The 15,186-nt window shown below is 34.8% G+C and overlaps 1 protein-coding gene across 1 annotated transcript; it reads left to right on the top strand.

The window, feature by feature from the left end:
• Window positions 1–452: 452 nt before the first annotated feature.
• On the top strand, window positions 453–14,197 carry LOC144963151 (phenylalanine--tRNA ligase alpha subunit-like). Its single transcript, XM_078896856.1, has 12 exons — window positions 453–617; window positions 4,597–4,734; window positions 5,477–5,578; window positions 6,687–6,805; window positions 7,484–7,705; window positions 8,034–8,149; window positions 9,875–9,959; window positions 10,588–10,687; window positions 11,545–11,713; window positions 12,114–12,191; window positions 13,248–13,362; window positions 14,026–14,197. The coding sequence occupies exons 1-12, from the start codon at window positions 480–482 to the stop codon at window positions 14,129–14,131; spliced, it is 1,488 nt and encodes a 495-aa protein (XP_078752982.1). The 5' UTR covers window positions 453–479; the 3' UTR covers window positions 14,132–14,197.
• The last annotated feature ends 989 nt before the right edge of the window (window positions 14,198–15,186 follow it).

Raw genomic sequence — 15,186 nt, 5'->3', positions numbered from 1 at the left:
AAATACATGACAAAATTCAGATCTACGACAGAGAAATTTGGTCGGTCCTCCAACTCCAAGATTTTTCTTGTTTTTTTGTTGTTGACTGAAGAAGGGTTTTGAGCCCGAAACGATTCGTTTATGGTATTTTGTTCTGTTTTAAATCTGTTATATTCTTTTGTAAATTGCTTTTTACATTCCAGAGCTTCTAGCAGTGTGGTATCATTTTAAATATTATTGGGGTTTTTTATGTACATATTAATCTGCCATTTAATCAGTTTGCATCTCATTTCCATGAAATTAGATTCAAATAAGTTATTTTGAACTTAAGTCTTTGAGGCTGGACCACAGAAGTCTGTGGGCTGGACACACAATCTTTATTTCATCATAAGGTTGTGGTTTAAAATCTTGTCTTATGAACTTTAAAGAACATTTGAGTCACATCAGACTGGAAAAGGGATTCTTTTGTGTGTGAAAATTATCATTGACTCGAGAACAGAATGGCCGATCTAGCAGAGAAAGTACTGCTGGCAATAGCAGATGCCGGTTCGGTTAATTCTCTGGAGTTATCTCAAAAATGGAAAGAAAATCATCAATCAGTTGTTGGTGCTGTAAAGAGCCTCCAGTCCCTGGGAAATGTAAGTGTTTACACTTCACAGTTTACTCACAAACCAACGTCAGATCACTTCTACTTCTACTGATTACTGTAGGCACTTGCAAGAATTTTTCAAAATAGTGATATCGGTATTAATTTAGCGTAGAAAAATAAAGGGGAGTGAAACATTTATTAAAGTGAAAAAATTATCGCTCTATCTCAACTAGTTAAAAAGTTATGACCTTTTATGTGGTGAAAAATCTCTATAGAAGCTTATAGGAAAATATGTGACCAAAACACAGCAACACAATGGATAATCAAGTATAATTCAGAAACGGCTTCAGATACAACTTTGAAATTTTTACATGTGGTAATTCAACATCTCTGTAATACATTGCAAACAGAAAAATAATTATCTATTTAGAGAGAAAGGTATAGTTTAGAGCTGAAACAGCTGAAATCAAGGAAAAATAGATCACGACATGCAAATGAATGACCTATTGGAATTATGGAAAAGTCGACAATTAAATATTTATTCACATGTAGATAGACCAAATACACCACTGAATCGGCGTCATTTAGTTATTCACTTTGAACTATTCAAAATGAAAATAGACCTCATAAAAGCAGAGATATGGACTGATAAATGTTTGAGGTGGTGTATTAATGTTTAAAATGATCGAAAATAGGTGATTTTAAAAACGTCCGCTCCCCCGTTCCCCTCAATTGGACAGACGTCCGTCAAAGGATGAAAAACGTCAAAATCAACAGTGAAAAATCAATCGGAAAAAAAAAGGAAGAGAATTGTAAATTATAAAATGAATGCATGGACATGAAAACGCCAATTAATTAAATAATTTCAAACAAAAATAACTTCCATAAATGGAATATATTGTAAGATATAAAGATGTAAAGTTTTGATGTGGATTGACGAAGTTATCTCTCAAACGCAGCAGACGACAGGAAGTGAATCAGTATAAGAAAATGGCAGCTTCTGTAAACAATCGAGGCCAATTACTGTTTTTTGGGGAGCTCTAACTTTTGAGTGCAAACATATTTTGCTCTGAAATTTTTAGAGAAGCTACTTTAATATGTATCTCAGAAGGACTTGTTTTTATTAAGAAGGACCATCTCTGGTTTAAAAGTTATAAGCGTTTAAACACATATACTCTCTTTACACAAAGATTTCTCCTCAAAATCATGATATAAAAAGATAATAATATTAGCATCATTGTATGTAGAATTTTATGCCCTTTCCAATGATATATAATACATGCCATTTCATTCCACTGAGAAAGAAGAATGAGCAATTTAAAATCACTCATAAATTTTTTTCCCTCAAAAACGGAAACAGAAATCCTCGCCTGTTTTCAACTCGCGAGAGCTACTTCTTGCAAGTGCCTGATTACTGAGATGCCACTGATGACTGATGCAATCCAAGTCAATCCAACACGGCTGGCTTTGCCGCTATTGACAGACATTAGACATGTCAATGTCTGTCAATAGCAATAGACTATTAATGCCAGTGTCTGTCAAAAAGGAAAGGCCAGGCATGCGCTGGAAGAGCGTCCATATAGTCACATACTTATACTAGGCACCACTTAGGGAAGACCCATGGCATGGTGATCATACCTGGATACCTGGATACCTCTGTATAGAGCTAGAGCTTTTAGACTTGGTGTAGTCTCCTTCGCTCCTCCTCATCTATTAATGATTGGACCAATTTTTATAATTGAACTTGTTTCCAAGGGTGTAGCTTATCTCCAACTCTGCTTTGAATTTATTCAAATTTTTTGCTGATACTGTGGTTTCTTGTAGTTTATTCCAGTTATTTACAATTCTAGATGAAAAAAAGTTCCTTCTTTCATTTGTTTTAAAACGTTCTTTTTTCAGTTTCTTGCTGTTTCCTCGTGTCTGAATGTTCTTGTTTGGTTTAAGGAATCCTGCCTCTACCCTGTCTATTCCCTTACTATCATAAATCAAAATCAAATGTTCTGGCCATCGTTATCATTGGTTATATTATATAATAATACTAAAACAATTATAATATCAAATATACATGGATATATGATACATAACTATAAAATTGAAATGATCGCTTATAATATATACTCCACCACTATTTCAATGTGCCTGTGCCACTGTTGTGCAATATTTTGACAGTTAAGACATTTCCATGAGGATGTATAGAATATCAATTACTATAGGTAATGTCCGCAACAGATGCTTTAAAAGACCAATTAAATTATATTAAATGTTTCAAATTATATCTAAGAAATATAAGATAGAATTAATGTTAAAAGAATTAATTTTAAAATGTAAAGGTTAAAACAAAAATAAGAGTCTAAATATGGATTACTTCCCTTGATCTGAGATTTTTGTCATTTGGCAGAATACCTGGAGGAAAACTAACCAAAAATCCCTGAAATTGTTCTGTGCTGCTTTCTAGTCCATAAAGAGAGTTTAATACGAATGCTATTTCAGCTACTTTTGATTGTTAATTTGGCTGCTTTTGCATGATACAGATAAAATCTGGAAAATCTAAAGCTATGGCAAAACTTTCAAAGATGTCTGCACGGCTGTATTTCAATTGCAAATCTAAATCGATAAAATTATTAGAAACAAGCCGGTTTTTGTTTGTTTTTTGGGGTTTTTTTTTTGGGGGGGGGTTGGTCTAAGATACATTTCTTTTTGCCATCGAATAAATGTCACTTTAACTCCAGGTGAGCAGGTAAGAAAATAACTATCAAAACGAGATCGGAGTGGGGATCAATATTACAATTTGCAATATTTTATAGAAAGCACTGAAAGAGGATGGAAAAGAAAATCTCGGTGGTTGGAGGGGGGGGGGGCATTTATCATTTGCAGCACTCTGTAGACAGACGCCTTTTTTTTTTTTAAGTAGCGGAGTCGGGATTTGAATGCACAGCGTCTATTGCGACATATCAATAACGCTTGATAGTCTGATATTTTTTTCAAAAGTAAATATTAATAATTCAATTTGATTGGGATAGATAGGCCTTAAAAATATTTAATATGATACCTTACTTTTGGATGTAGGATAAACGGTTCCAAAGTTATGGTGGTTTTAGACTTAGAGACTCAACCTCTAAGTAGACAGAGACTGGGAGTGAGTGAAGTGCCACTTTGTGCCAACTTTATGCACTATTTAGACCATTAAAAAATATAATTCTACCTTTAAAAGCTGTTTGAATTTAAAACTGCTTCTGCTTTCTCCAAAAAAAAAACATCCCTACCTTGATAATCCAGGATGAATTTCAAAAGTTACATTTGAATTTCTTATATAACTTTTTTATCTTCAACATATTATTCTTTCTCACTTCTGATCCAAACTAAATGCCAAAACAACAAAACGTTATTTTTTATTTTCATTGGTGTGCCTCTTCAGAACACACTTCATGCACAATGCTTTTTACTGATTATGACTACCTGCCCTTCTAATATGTGGCCTTTAGCAAGTCTCCTCGCCCTGGCTCACTTTGCGGGGCTGCGCCGCAGCTGATGCCTGGGTTATTCCAGTCTTCCCTTGAAATAGACCCTAAAGACAAATTTCCCCATGGGGATGAATAAAGGGAATTTTATTTTATCTTATTTATTATTAATCTGCAGTGCTGGGCAAATCTGTGCTTCTCAAGTAAACGGATTACAGTACATCATACTTTGCTTTGCGAAAAAAGTGATTAACTAGTTAGTTATCAGATTTGAAAGCCCACATTCCACAACCCTAAATTCAGTCAACTACAATCCAATAAACTACATTCCAGTTGTCTAATTCCACATTCCAATTAGAATAGTTTTGTTAATCATCTGAGGAAAAACTACCTATCTGGATAATAAGCTATATAATATGTTGAATAATTAGTTAAATAACTGCTCTACTGGTTGGTCAATTTAACAAGGTATCCAGTTCCTTGATCCAATTTGCATTCACACTATTTGATTGACCTCGTTTTGAAAAGATCATCAGTCTACTTATATATTTAATCTTTTTTATCGCACAGATTGTCACAGTTGAACAGCAGCAAGCCAAGCGATTGGAATTGACCGATGAAGGATTAACAGTTCTAAAAAATGGAAGTCATGAAGCTGTTGTATACAATGCCATTCCAGAAGATGGCCTATTGCAGTCTGAGCTCATGGTAAGGCAATGAATCTGAATGAATGATTATAAGATTTGAATGTGGTCAAGTTTATAGGGTTAGATTTCGGTGCAAGTTCATCTTTTGGGATGTTTATAAAGAGGCCATTTTCTGCACCTGGAAGAGTTGATCTATCAAAAACAGCAACCATTGTCACCAAATCTATAACAGATTTTGATTTATTGGGTTGGACATGCGAAAATTGCTTTTTCAGTCCTAGTTGTGTTTTCCACCTTATGACAATAAGCATCACAGAGTTGTTAAAAGTAGTACATTGTAATTCTACTTAGAATTGAGCATAATTGATAATTAAATTAATTTGTTTAATGGGCCATGCATGAGAATGCAAGTGGGTTAAACCGTAGCCATCGTTATGTTATAGCCTGATACTGAAATCCAAAAGGACTGGCAGTTTGACATCATTATTTGGTTTTTGCACCATCTAGTGAGTTATCATTAGTAGAGCTCATGGAAACAAGTTATTTCATTGGCTGAACTATTGAATACAACTCACGATTGGTTTTATTTTGTGGCAAAAGACTGGCATTTTGACATCATTTTTTGGTCAGTATCAGGCCATAACTTTACGAAGGCCATGGTTAAACTCAGCTGTTGTGTTGAGCTTTGCTAGAATAAAAATAGTTAGGTTTTTTTTTGTTTTTTTATCTTTTACCTATTTTTCTCGTTATTTATCATCTCTTGTTATTGATTTCATAATTGATCGATCTTTTACTTCCCACAGTCGAAGGTTCCAAATGCTAAGGTTGGATTCAGCAAAGCCATGTCTTCTGGATGGATAAGAGTAGATAAAGCTGCTCAGGGTGGACCTAGAGTTTTCAAAAAGGTAAATTGTTCTCACAAATGCATAATAGTATTTTGAGTGATATGTATATTATTTTGTGCAAGCCTCTTAATCAGAATTAATCAATTAACCAATTCCGTATGTGTCTTTCATTGGAACAGCCTATCAAGGCTACAGATTTTCAGTGGCTCTATATTCATACTTTAGTAAAATACAGAACATCCTTCTATTTGTCTAAAATTTTATTTTTCATTCATCGCTATATTTAACATTACTTGTGTGTAGTCATCATGGTAGATGAAAGAGATTGTGAACCCCCTATCTTATAACTTCACATTCATATGGAGTTGTCACTACACCAATACCTCAAAAAGAGGCCAAATAAAGCAATGGCTCATGAATCCTGTTCAACAATAATCTGCAATACATTACACAATTTTAATCAATGCGGCATGCCTTATCAAAAGTAAATCAACCAATGCATGATTGTCTGCACTCTCATGAATCATTTGTTGCGAACCAAATGGCTAAAATTTTATATAATATCATGTTAAAGGGGATGGGTAGTGACAGAGTCAATGCGATTGAATACAGTTTTATGTTCATTTGAAGACACGAGACAACTCTGTTCTTATTCCTTTCAATGGGTATATTCATGTTTTTAGGTTTCTCTGAGAGAAAAATTCTTGACGGTTAATGAACTTCTCAAATTGTTCCAATTAACTGGCAAACATTTTAATTAGTCAGTAAAATTATATACACAAAAAATGCCATCACAATCAGATCATTCGAATAAAGCATCATTTTTTGTTTGTTCTTGATTGAAAAATTGTACCGTTCTTGTCCTTTTTTTTTTATTTGTACAGTGATGGTATTACTCGGTCTGACTGAGTCAGTTGGTTTATTTGGTGAAGATTTAGTTTGCTTGTTTTGTTTTGTTTTTTCGTTTGTTTGTTGTTTTGTTTTTTGTTTGTTTGTTTTGGGTTGTTTTTTTTTGGTGGGGGGGGGGGTTGTTGTTCTTTTATCATTTCTATTAAGATTCATATAGCAATTGACATTAGAAATGCTTTTCTGTTGTTGTATTGTTTCATAAGAGTGTGTTTGATGATGAATATTTGGATACATTTACAAAATAATTTGTTTGTTTCAGGTTGAATCTGTTGATGACACTGTTCATCACTGCATCGAGAAACTGTCACAAATGAAATTTGATGAAGTGACAGAAGCTCAAAAGACTGAGTTCAAGAAAAGAAAACTCATTGCTGAAGTGTAAGAGTTGTTTTTTGAATGATATTCTCAATGAATTTATTTTGTTGCTAGATTACTTCTGTATATTTCCTACAGCTTACTAATTTAGTGGTTATTTAGATCCTCATGTTTTCTTAACAAATTTCATACATATGAAATTTATATTTAGTCTTCTTTGTTTTTCTGTATTCATTTCTTACTTTTGTCAAGAAGGAGCACATTTGGCTGAGTCACTTTATTTTGTATGACAAGGACGAACATTAAAAAAAAAAATTTAAACAGTGAAATTTATAGATTATCTTATGTAAACTCCAATATTTTTTAATGATCTATGCTTTTTAATCATTATTGTCACGTTCTGACCTCAAAAGTTATGAAGAGCTTCCCTCTATAACTGCCATGTGTCTGGGCTCTAACACAAGCTCTGTCAATTTAAATAGTAACTTCTCACTTCATTTTATTCTGATTTATATATTGGCCTACGAGTACAGGCTTATAGGCCTCTTGATTAGAGCCAACTACAAATACATTATTATATTAGTTTAAAGGATTTGTTTTTTTAATTTAATTTTATTTTGTTTTTGTTCCTTTTTATAAATTATTAACTTTAAATGTTGATATGAGTGAGACAATTACTTGATAATTTTGAAATCATTCATTTGTGTTAATGTTTTATCCTTGTATATTTGTCGTTTCTAGCAAAGAGATTAGCTTCAACTTGACAAAAGGAGAGACTTTTACGACTACCATAAGCAAAGCTGTGGTGGATTTAACCCCAGAGATGATTTCAAGTGGTAGTTGGAAGACGGCCACATTCAAACCTTACAACTTCAACGCAATGGGCACGCCTGCAGCCACTGGCCATTTACACCCTCTGCTTAAAGTTCGTGAACAATACAGGCAAATTTTCTTGGAAATGGGGTAGGTTTTGATTCAATTGTTGTTGCATTTTATCCTTTTAATTGTATTTATCTGTGTCTTATCTATATCGAAGTTCCAATATTCAGTTCATATCTTTCCCTGGTGAAGTCGAGATTTTTTTTTCTGACTTCCCTTTCCATCCAGCATTGGATAGCTGAATCTGCTAGTTGTCCTTCACAGAGCCATTACGCTGCATGATCCACATTTTTCTGGAGGACCAGATTGTTATATTTTTGACAAAATGATTAATTCCTGTTAGTTGAGAATCAAAAACTTTGTTCAAAGTGTTGAAGTTTAAGGGATCAAAAATATTGTGTATCATTTCCAGATTTACGGAGATGCCAACAAACAATTATATAGAATCAAGTTTCTGGAATTTTGATGCCCTTTTCCAGCCTCAGCAACATCCCGCTAGAGACGCACATGACACTTTCTTCATTTCCGGTAAATATTTCAATCTCTCTTCTAATATACTTCATTACAAACAGTTTTTATCCAGCTGTAATTCAATATTTTGAAGGGAAAAAAATTGGAGTGAATTTTATGCTGGGAGCTCTCGTATTGATGATATAATTAATGATCAATGTAAATGATAGATTTACAAATGGACTGAATCCAACACCACTATCACTAATGCCATCACATTATTGTCATCATCACCACTACCTTCAATACCAGAATAGTATTATCACTTCAACCACCACCACCATCACATCATCACTATTACCTCCAACATCTCCCAACACAAGAGTCTGGGTGGGGTTCCTGGCCTCCCATATTGTGTCTTCTATCCCCTTATATCTGTTTTCCAACATGCTTTCTGAATATGTCTTGGAATGAGATTACTTGGTTTTGTCCCTGCACTGGCCGGAGTCCTAGCTGGGAGGGAAACAGTCAAATGCATAGTTATTGTCTTGGGAGATGATATTTTTTTCCCTGTAAATCATCTCTCTGTTATGTATTGTTATATTTGTTATTTTGAATGTATAATGTAAGCATTTGAGTGTATTCCTCTTTGTTGGATTTTGTGTTTGTGTCCGGATGAGACTTATAGGTGGTCTCAAACTAAGTACTTTGATAGTGTGTTCTTGGAATCTACATCTGATCCCTATTTGTTCCCAGTTCCCCTATGTCTTACTTTTTCTTGGGTGCTTTATTTGTAATTCTAGAACTTTTTACTATCACATTTTCTTCCTTTTTACTGGCGCTGATATAACCTAAATGTGTTGCAAGTGCCGTAAAACCCTTAAAAACAAACAAACAAACACAAGAGTAATACTAATACTATAATGCCATACTCTAAAAAAGCATGTTTTTTAAAATTTGGCCAGAAAATTTGTCCTTCAAATACTGATCAATTACAATGACCCTCATCTTGTCAAAAAAAACTTAAACCTGGGGCTTCACTGAAGTCTTCAAGGAAGTCCCCTGTTTGAGAGTTTTTGACAAGGTGAGGGTAATTTTAGTCCGTTGATATTTGAAGGACGAGTTTTCTGATCGAATTTTTAAAAACTTGTATTTTATTTTCAAAGTATGGCTGTATAGCTTCGACCTCTGACATCTCAAATTCAACACAACCACCATAACAGCCACAACATTATCAGTATGTCCATCAACTCACCACATTATCTTTATCTTTAGCGCCACCACTACTAGTAAGGCCTTACCATCATTACTACAACAATCATCACCACATGTTCATTCCGACAACCAGGACAACATATTATTACCTTAATAAATAAATAAAATAAAATTCCCTTTATTCATCCCCAAGGGGAAATTTGTCTTTACGGTCTATTCCAAGGGAAGACTGGAATAACCCAGGCGTCAGCCGTAGTGAGCGAGGGCGAGGTGACTTGCTCAAGGCCACAGAACGAGGCGGGTAATTGAACTCTGTACCTTTTGGGTACGAAGCAAAGACTGTACCACTTAGCCATGCTGTCCCCTTGAGAATCAGGCCTGAGGGCGCTATATAATTCTACTACCATTACCATTACCACCATTGTAATATTGTTTATCACCACCCTCAGTATCAACACCAAGGCCTGCTCCAGAGCTTTACTGTGAGCAGTACTACCACTGGTAAAACATTAACATCATCATCATTGTTCCAATTGGGGAGAAAAAAAATTATCCTGAATTGCTTCCATTATATTCTTTTTTCCACAGAACCTAAAACAGCCAGTGCTTTCCCCATGGACTACTTGGAACGGGTCAAGGAAGTTCACACTCATGGAGGCTATGGTTCACAAGGGTAAATCATTTTATAAGTTGTTGGTTTTTAAAAATAAGTTACGTTCCCTTTCTTTATCCAGAAGGGCAATTTTCCTTTAGCGTCTTTTCTAAAGAAGGACTGCAATAGCCCAAAGGTCAGCCGCATTGTAGCGCCCAAAAGTGAGCTAGGGTGATGCAGCTTTTTTAAGGCCACACAGCACAATAGGGATTCGAACTAGGCATCTTTTGAGCACTATGCAAAATCATACTGCTGTGTCAAGTTTCCTCATAACGACTATAGATAATTATCACATGCTACCCATTTCATGATCATAATTGATGTTGATAGATGTAAATGCAAGTATCTGGAGAAACCAAGTTTTAAAACAGATCATTCTTTCACTCAATCTTATTTTCTTCAAGATATTTTATAAAGGTTGTCTGGTATGAATCTAATACTAATAGAATGTATATTTTTCAAATAGTTAAGATTGAATTCATCAATGTAACACACCTACACAGTCACACAAACAAGCCTACAAGTATGCGGATAAACATCCAGATGTACCAGGTCACTGGACCAGTGGATTAAAAAAAAAAATTTTCATTAAAAAAATTCTTTTCAAATAAATCATAGTCTTTAAGGTTTTATATTAATTTTATTACAGTTATAAGTATGACTGGAAACTGGAGGAAGCAGAAAAGAACATCCTGAGGACACACACCACAGCTGTCAGTACCAGAATGTTGTACAAGCTTGCCCAAGAGGTGAGGGACACTGGAGCTTTAGTGATTACCTTACTTATCCTCTTGGTTCCTTGGTGGAACATAAAGCACCAACAAAACTCTTCCAGGCTTCTCTGTCCTGGGCCAATCAGTTCACCTCAAACCTTTCCAGCCGTTTTCATCTCCTCTTCAACTGTCCTCCAGGTGCCCAATGGTTTGTCTCTTTCTCTTTCCCAGTGGGGACCATCTTAGTACTGTGTGTGATTACCTAATCAAGCTTTATCTTTATTATATATATCACTATAATAACGGTGAATGTAGTTTAAACCATTTTTATTGGTTTTGTTATTGGTCTAAGGCGACTTTTGTTCCCCAAACATTTCGTGTTTAATCTTTTGTGTTTCCAAGCTGTAATATTCATTTATGTACACAGATCATTTTAATATGTACCAATATTTGCATGTCTTTAACACTCATCTTTTCCTTTTTGATAGTAATTGCTTTACAATAGTAGACCAAATGTGCCACCTGGCATCAAGTGGATAGGATAGGATGTTGGAAATTAGAACAGGTCATATCATACAAATTTATTGTGCGGCTATTAGGTCTAGTAGTGGGTCACTCGTCTTTGGACCGGAAGGTCCAGGATTCGAGTCCTCTAAGCAGCACATATTTAAGTCCTTACAAAAGGCTCTTTACTCACATTCTCTCATCGTCTAGAATCAAGACTATTAACAGCGTTGTCTCTGTAAAAAATTGATTGTAATATCGCCTAACAGGCATCATGTTTCGTCCTACTCGTTAATTGATGTCATTGGCTTGTAAAGCGCTTCGAGCATTTTTAGTGGATAATGTGCTGTGTAAATGCTCAAGTTTTTTTGTTCCCCTCTTACTTGCAGGAAGAGTTCCGACCAGTAAAATATTTCTCCATTGACCGAGTGTTCCGTAATGAAAATCTTGATGCCACTCATCTGGCAGAATTTCAGCAAATTGAGGGAGTTGTCGCTGACAGAGGTCTTACTCTGGGCGACTTGATGGGAACCATCAATGCGTTCTTCAAGAAATTGGGTAGGAATTCCTAATCTTTATAATAATGTAGAAGGTGCTGTTTTTACTTATGGGGCAACTGTTGTCAGATAGTGAGACTGCTTAAGTAAATAAGAAAAATACAAAAATAAATGATTTCTTAATTTCCTTTTCCTTTCGCTCCTTTTGTTTTATCTACTGTTATAAAAATGCATGTTTATTGTTATTGTCATTAAAAGATAAATTGTAATCTGCTAGCATCCGTTTGATACCAATTATAAAGAATGCAATTTTCATATTTATTCTCATCAATTGCCGCCTGCCCGAAATTGGGCCAGAGACTTGGCTATGTATTTTTCCTACAATTCCTATGACGAAGACATTCATATTCCTCTTTCATCATTCACTTTGCTGATTATTTGACTTTCATGTTTTAATTTAGGAATAACGAAGTTGAGATTCAAGCCTGCTTACAACCCATACACTGAACCAAGCATGGAAATCTTCAGTTATCACGAAGGTATTTTATTTCTTTTTTAAAATATTCTTAGCTTTCATATAGATCGTTATCCACCAACTATGCTCACTGCTCTCGACATGGGGTCCCAAAAGCAACATTTAACAAGTATGACGAAACATGACGCTTTAGTCCTGTTCCCGTAATTTCACTTTTCTTTTTGACAAAGATAATTTACTCCCGAGTATGATGAGAAATCTGAGTATAGATTTAATATATAATGCCCACAGCGAGTTGGCTTTCACCAAAGTATCCATCCTCTCCCTCTGTGCTTCCCCCTCCCCTCTCTCTTTCTCTTGCGTCTTCACTCTCTCTCTCTCACCCACACACCTTCTTTTCATCACTTGCGCTCTCTCTCGTGCTCATGTCTGGATCAAACTTCAGTTGGTCTCAAGCTAGACACACAGACAGATGACTGTTGGAACCTACCTCTGTTCCTTGTTACTTTTTAAATGTAATAACTATTGTCTTACTTTTTCTTGTGAGCCTGTAAGTGCAGACCTATAATTTTTTAACTTCCTATTCCAACTTACTTTAAATTTTAGGTGCTGATATGACTGGAAAATGTCAAAGGCACCATTGTATCCCTAAAATCAAATAAGCGTACCACTGGCATTATTTCTGGTAATGTGGAAAAATAATAATCTCAAAACAGTATTATGTTGTGGTAAAAAGGCTATTGATCAGTAGTGACCAATGGGCTTTTAGACAGTACTGACTATGTACCTTAGCGCTTGTTCTAATGCCCAATTGGCAGCATTTGGTTATTAAATTTAGTTACTTACAATTTTTGATAGTTATATTACAGCAAAATATCCTGAATATCGATTTATCTTTATGGCAAGCCAATATTGAAAATAGGCCTATAGCCCTGCTCCTACAGAGTAGCTATTGGTCAGTCTTGAGCAGTGGACACGTGAATATTTCATCTAAGTCTTTTAACTTTTTAAAAAAACTGACAAGAATGCAAGCAGCAAAAAAATTCCAAAGAACAAAAACAAACAAAACATATCACCACCTATCATCGTTGCTAATTTAAAAATATATTCCACTATCCAGGTTTAAAGAAGTGGGTGGAAATTGGCAACTCTGGTGTGTTCAGACCCGAGATGTTACTTCCTATGGGATTGCCAAACGATGTCACTGTGATTGCCTGGGGCCTTTCCCTTGAAAGGTAGGTTGGACGTATCATGGTTTATGAAAGTCATAAATTAGGGAGCAGACACTGACTGACGTAAGATAAAAATCTGAAAAGATGTGTAATGAAACAGTGCCAGACAAAGTTGAGAGATAAACATAAGAAAAGATCAGCCTGCCTCCCTGGTCAAGGTAAGCTGATTTTTTCTTGTTATTTTCATGTATGGTACTTTCTCACGGAAGTGTAATTTCGTCAACTTCTAGAGTACTATTTCTTGCTCCCCCGAAGATTGCAAATGCATGAACACAGTACTGTAGAAGTTGATGAAAATTATCTTTGCACGTATTATCATTCCATCTACCTACCTGTCTGTCTGACTCTCTGATTAGATCTACATAGACGGATAGAAAGTTATATTGTCTGGTATTTAATTTTGGACATTTTAGTTCAGCGATTTATGGATTTAACAATCAAGCTAGTGACCAAATTTAATAATGTTATCGATTTAAGAATCATATTCGTATCACCAACTGGTTAAACAACCATGCCCTGGTTCCTGACTCATATTAAGGTTTCATCATATAATCCTAAATTTGAAGGTTTTCTTCTTTTGTAAGGAATGTGTTAAATCTGAACATAATTCTGTCACTGAGACGTGGATGGAATTATTTCAATCATTTTCTTCTCACAATATTTCAGGCCGACGATGATCAAGTATGGAATTGACAACATCCGAGATCTTGTAGGTCCAAAGGTCAACCTGAAAATGGTGTATGACAATCCAATATGTAGACTGGATAAGTGATTGGATTCTCATTTAGTAATTTATTTCATGAAGCTATTGATTTTTAAAATAAAATGTCCTTCAAAATATTGGATTCATTTGTTTTTATTTTATTATATTAGCGGTTTTTATTTTTAAAATTCCACTCAATGAATGCTCATTTCGCCCAAGTGCCCACTTTTCTAATGGAACAGAGTTTTTCTCATTAGATTAATCACTCAAAACGCCTGGTCTCTTGATATCGTTTCATATGTATGTCCATTTTTTCAACACCTGCTTGACAAAGAGTGAAAAGAAAGGCTGTTACCATGGGTGAAAGTTAGCGGGGATCAAATTGCCTGAAAGACAGACCGGTGAAGCCGGTTTGCCTGAAAATGTGCTAATTTAATTTTTTGCGATCTACGACTCGCCGGTTGAGTGCCAACCTTCCTAGAGTGAAAAGTACATTTAATTCTATGACCCTAAATGTGTTTTTATTTAAGCAAAAAAAAAAAAAAATAAAGTATTTTGTCTGCATGATTGAAAACAAAATTTACATAAAAGCTAACACCAAACCCAAAGCAAAATGATCTTCGTCATTTAAACACTCATTCGAAGCAATCTCTAATGATTACAGTATTATTAACTGGTTTATGGAGACACCAAGACAAGCCACATTTTAAATTTGTGTAGTAAAAGGCTCAGAAATTGCAATACCAAGGGCTATTACAATTCGAAACACCCCAAACAAGTGATCAAGAGACCTCAACCATGGTACTTGTTTTGATGTCAGTGTTGGTATAGGTTGTTGTAGTGATGATGCTCTATTTTAAAAATTAGACTCATACAAAATATTAAAGAAAAAAATATTATAAATGTAAACAATCAAAATAAAGTATTTTCAGTTGTATTATAAAGGGAAAATACCATTTACGTTTATGTTTAATGGCTATACAGTCCTTGATTGAAGGCTTCATTGTCAAAGATGTTGGTTCTATTTTATTTTAACTTGACAAGTTCTATTTAACAAGAAGTAGAAGCTTAAATGGGATCTGAGACCACATGAAGTATAAAATAAGCTTATATGCATAATTCAA

This window comes from Berghia stephanieae, chromosome 1, assembly GCF_034508935.2.
Source record: "Berghia stephanieae isolate SIO BIC M18660-M18661 chromosome 1, UCSD_Bste_1.3, whole genome shotgun sequence".
NCBI lineage: Eukaryota > Metazoa > Mollusca > Gastropoda > Nudibranchia > Aeolidiidae > Berghia > Berghia stephanieae.
The sequence above is the reverse complement of the archived record's forward strand: the minus strand, read 5'-3'. Positions and strand labels throughout refer to the sequence as shown.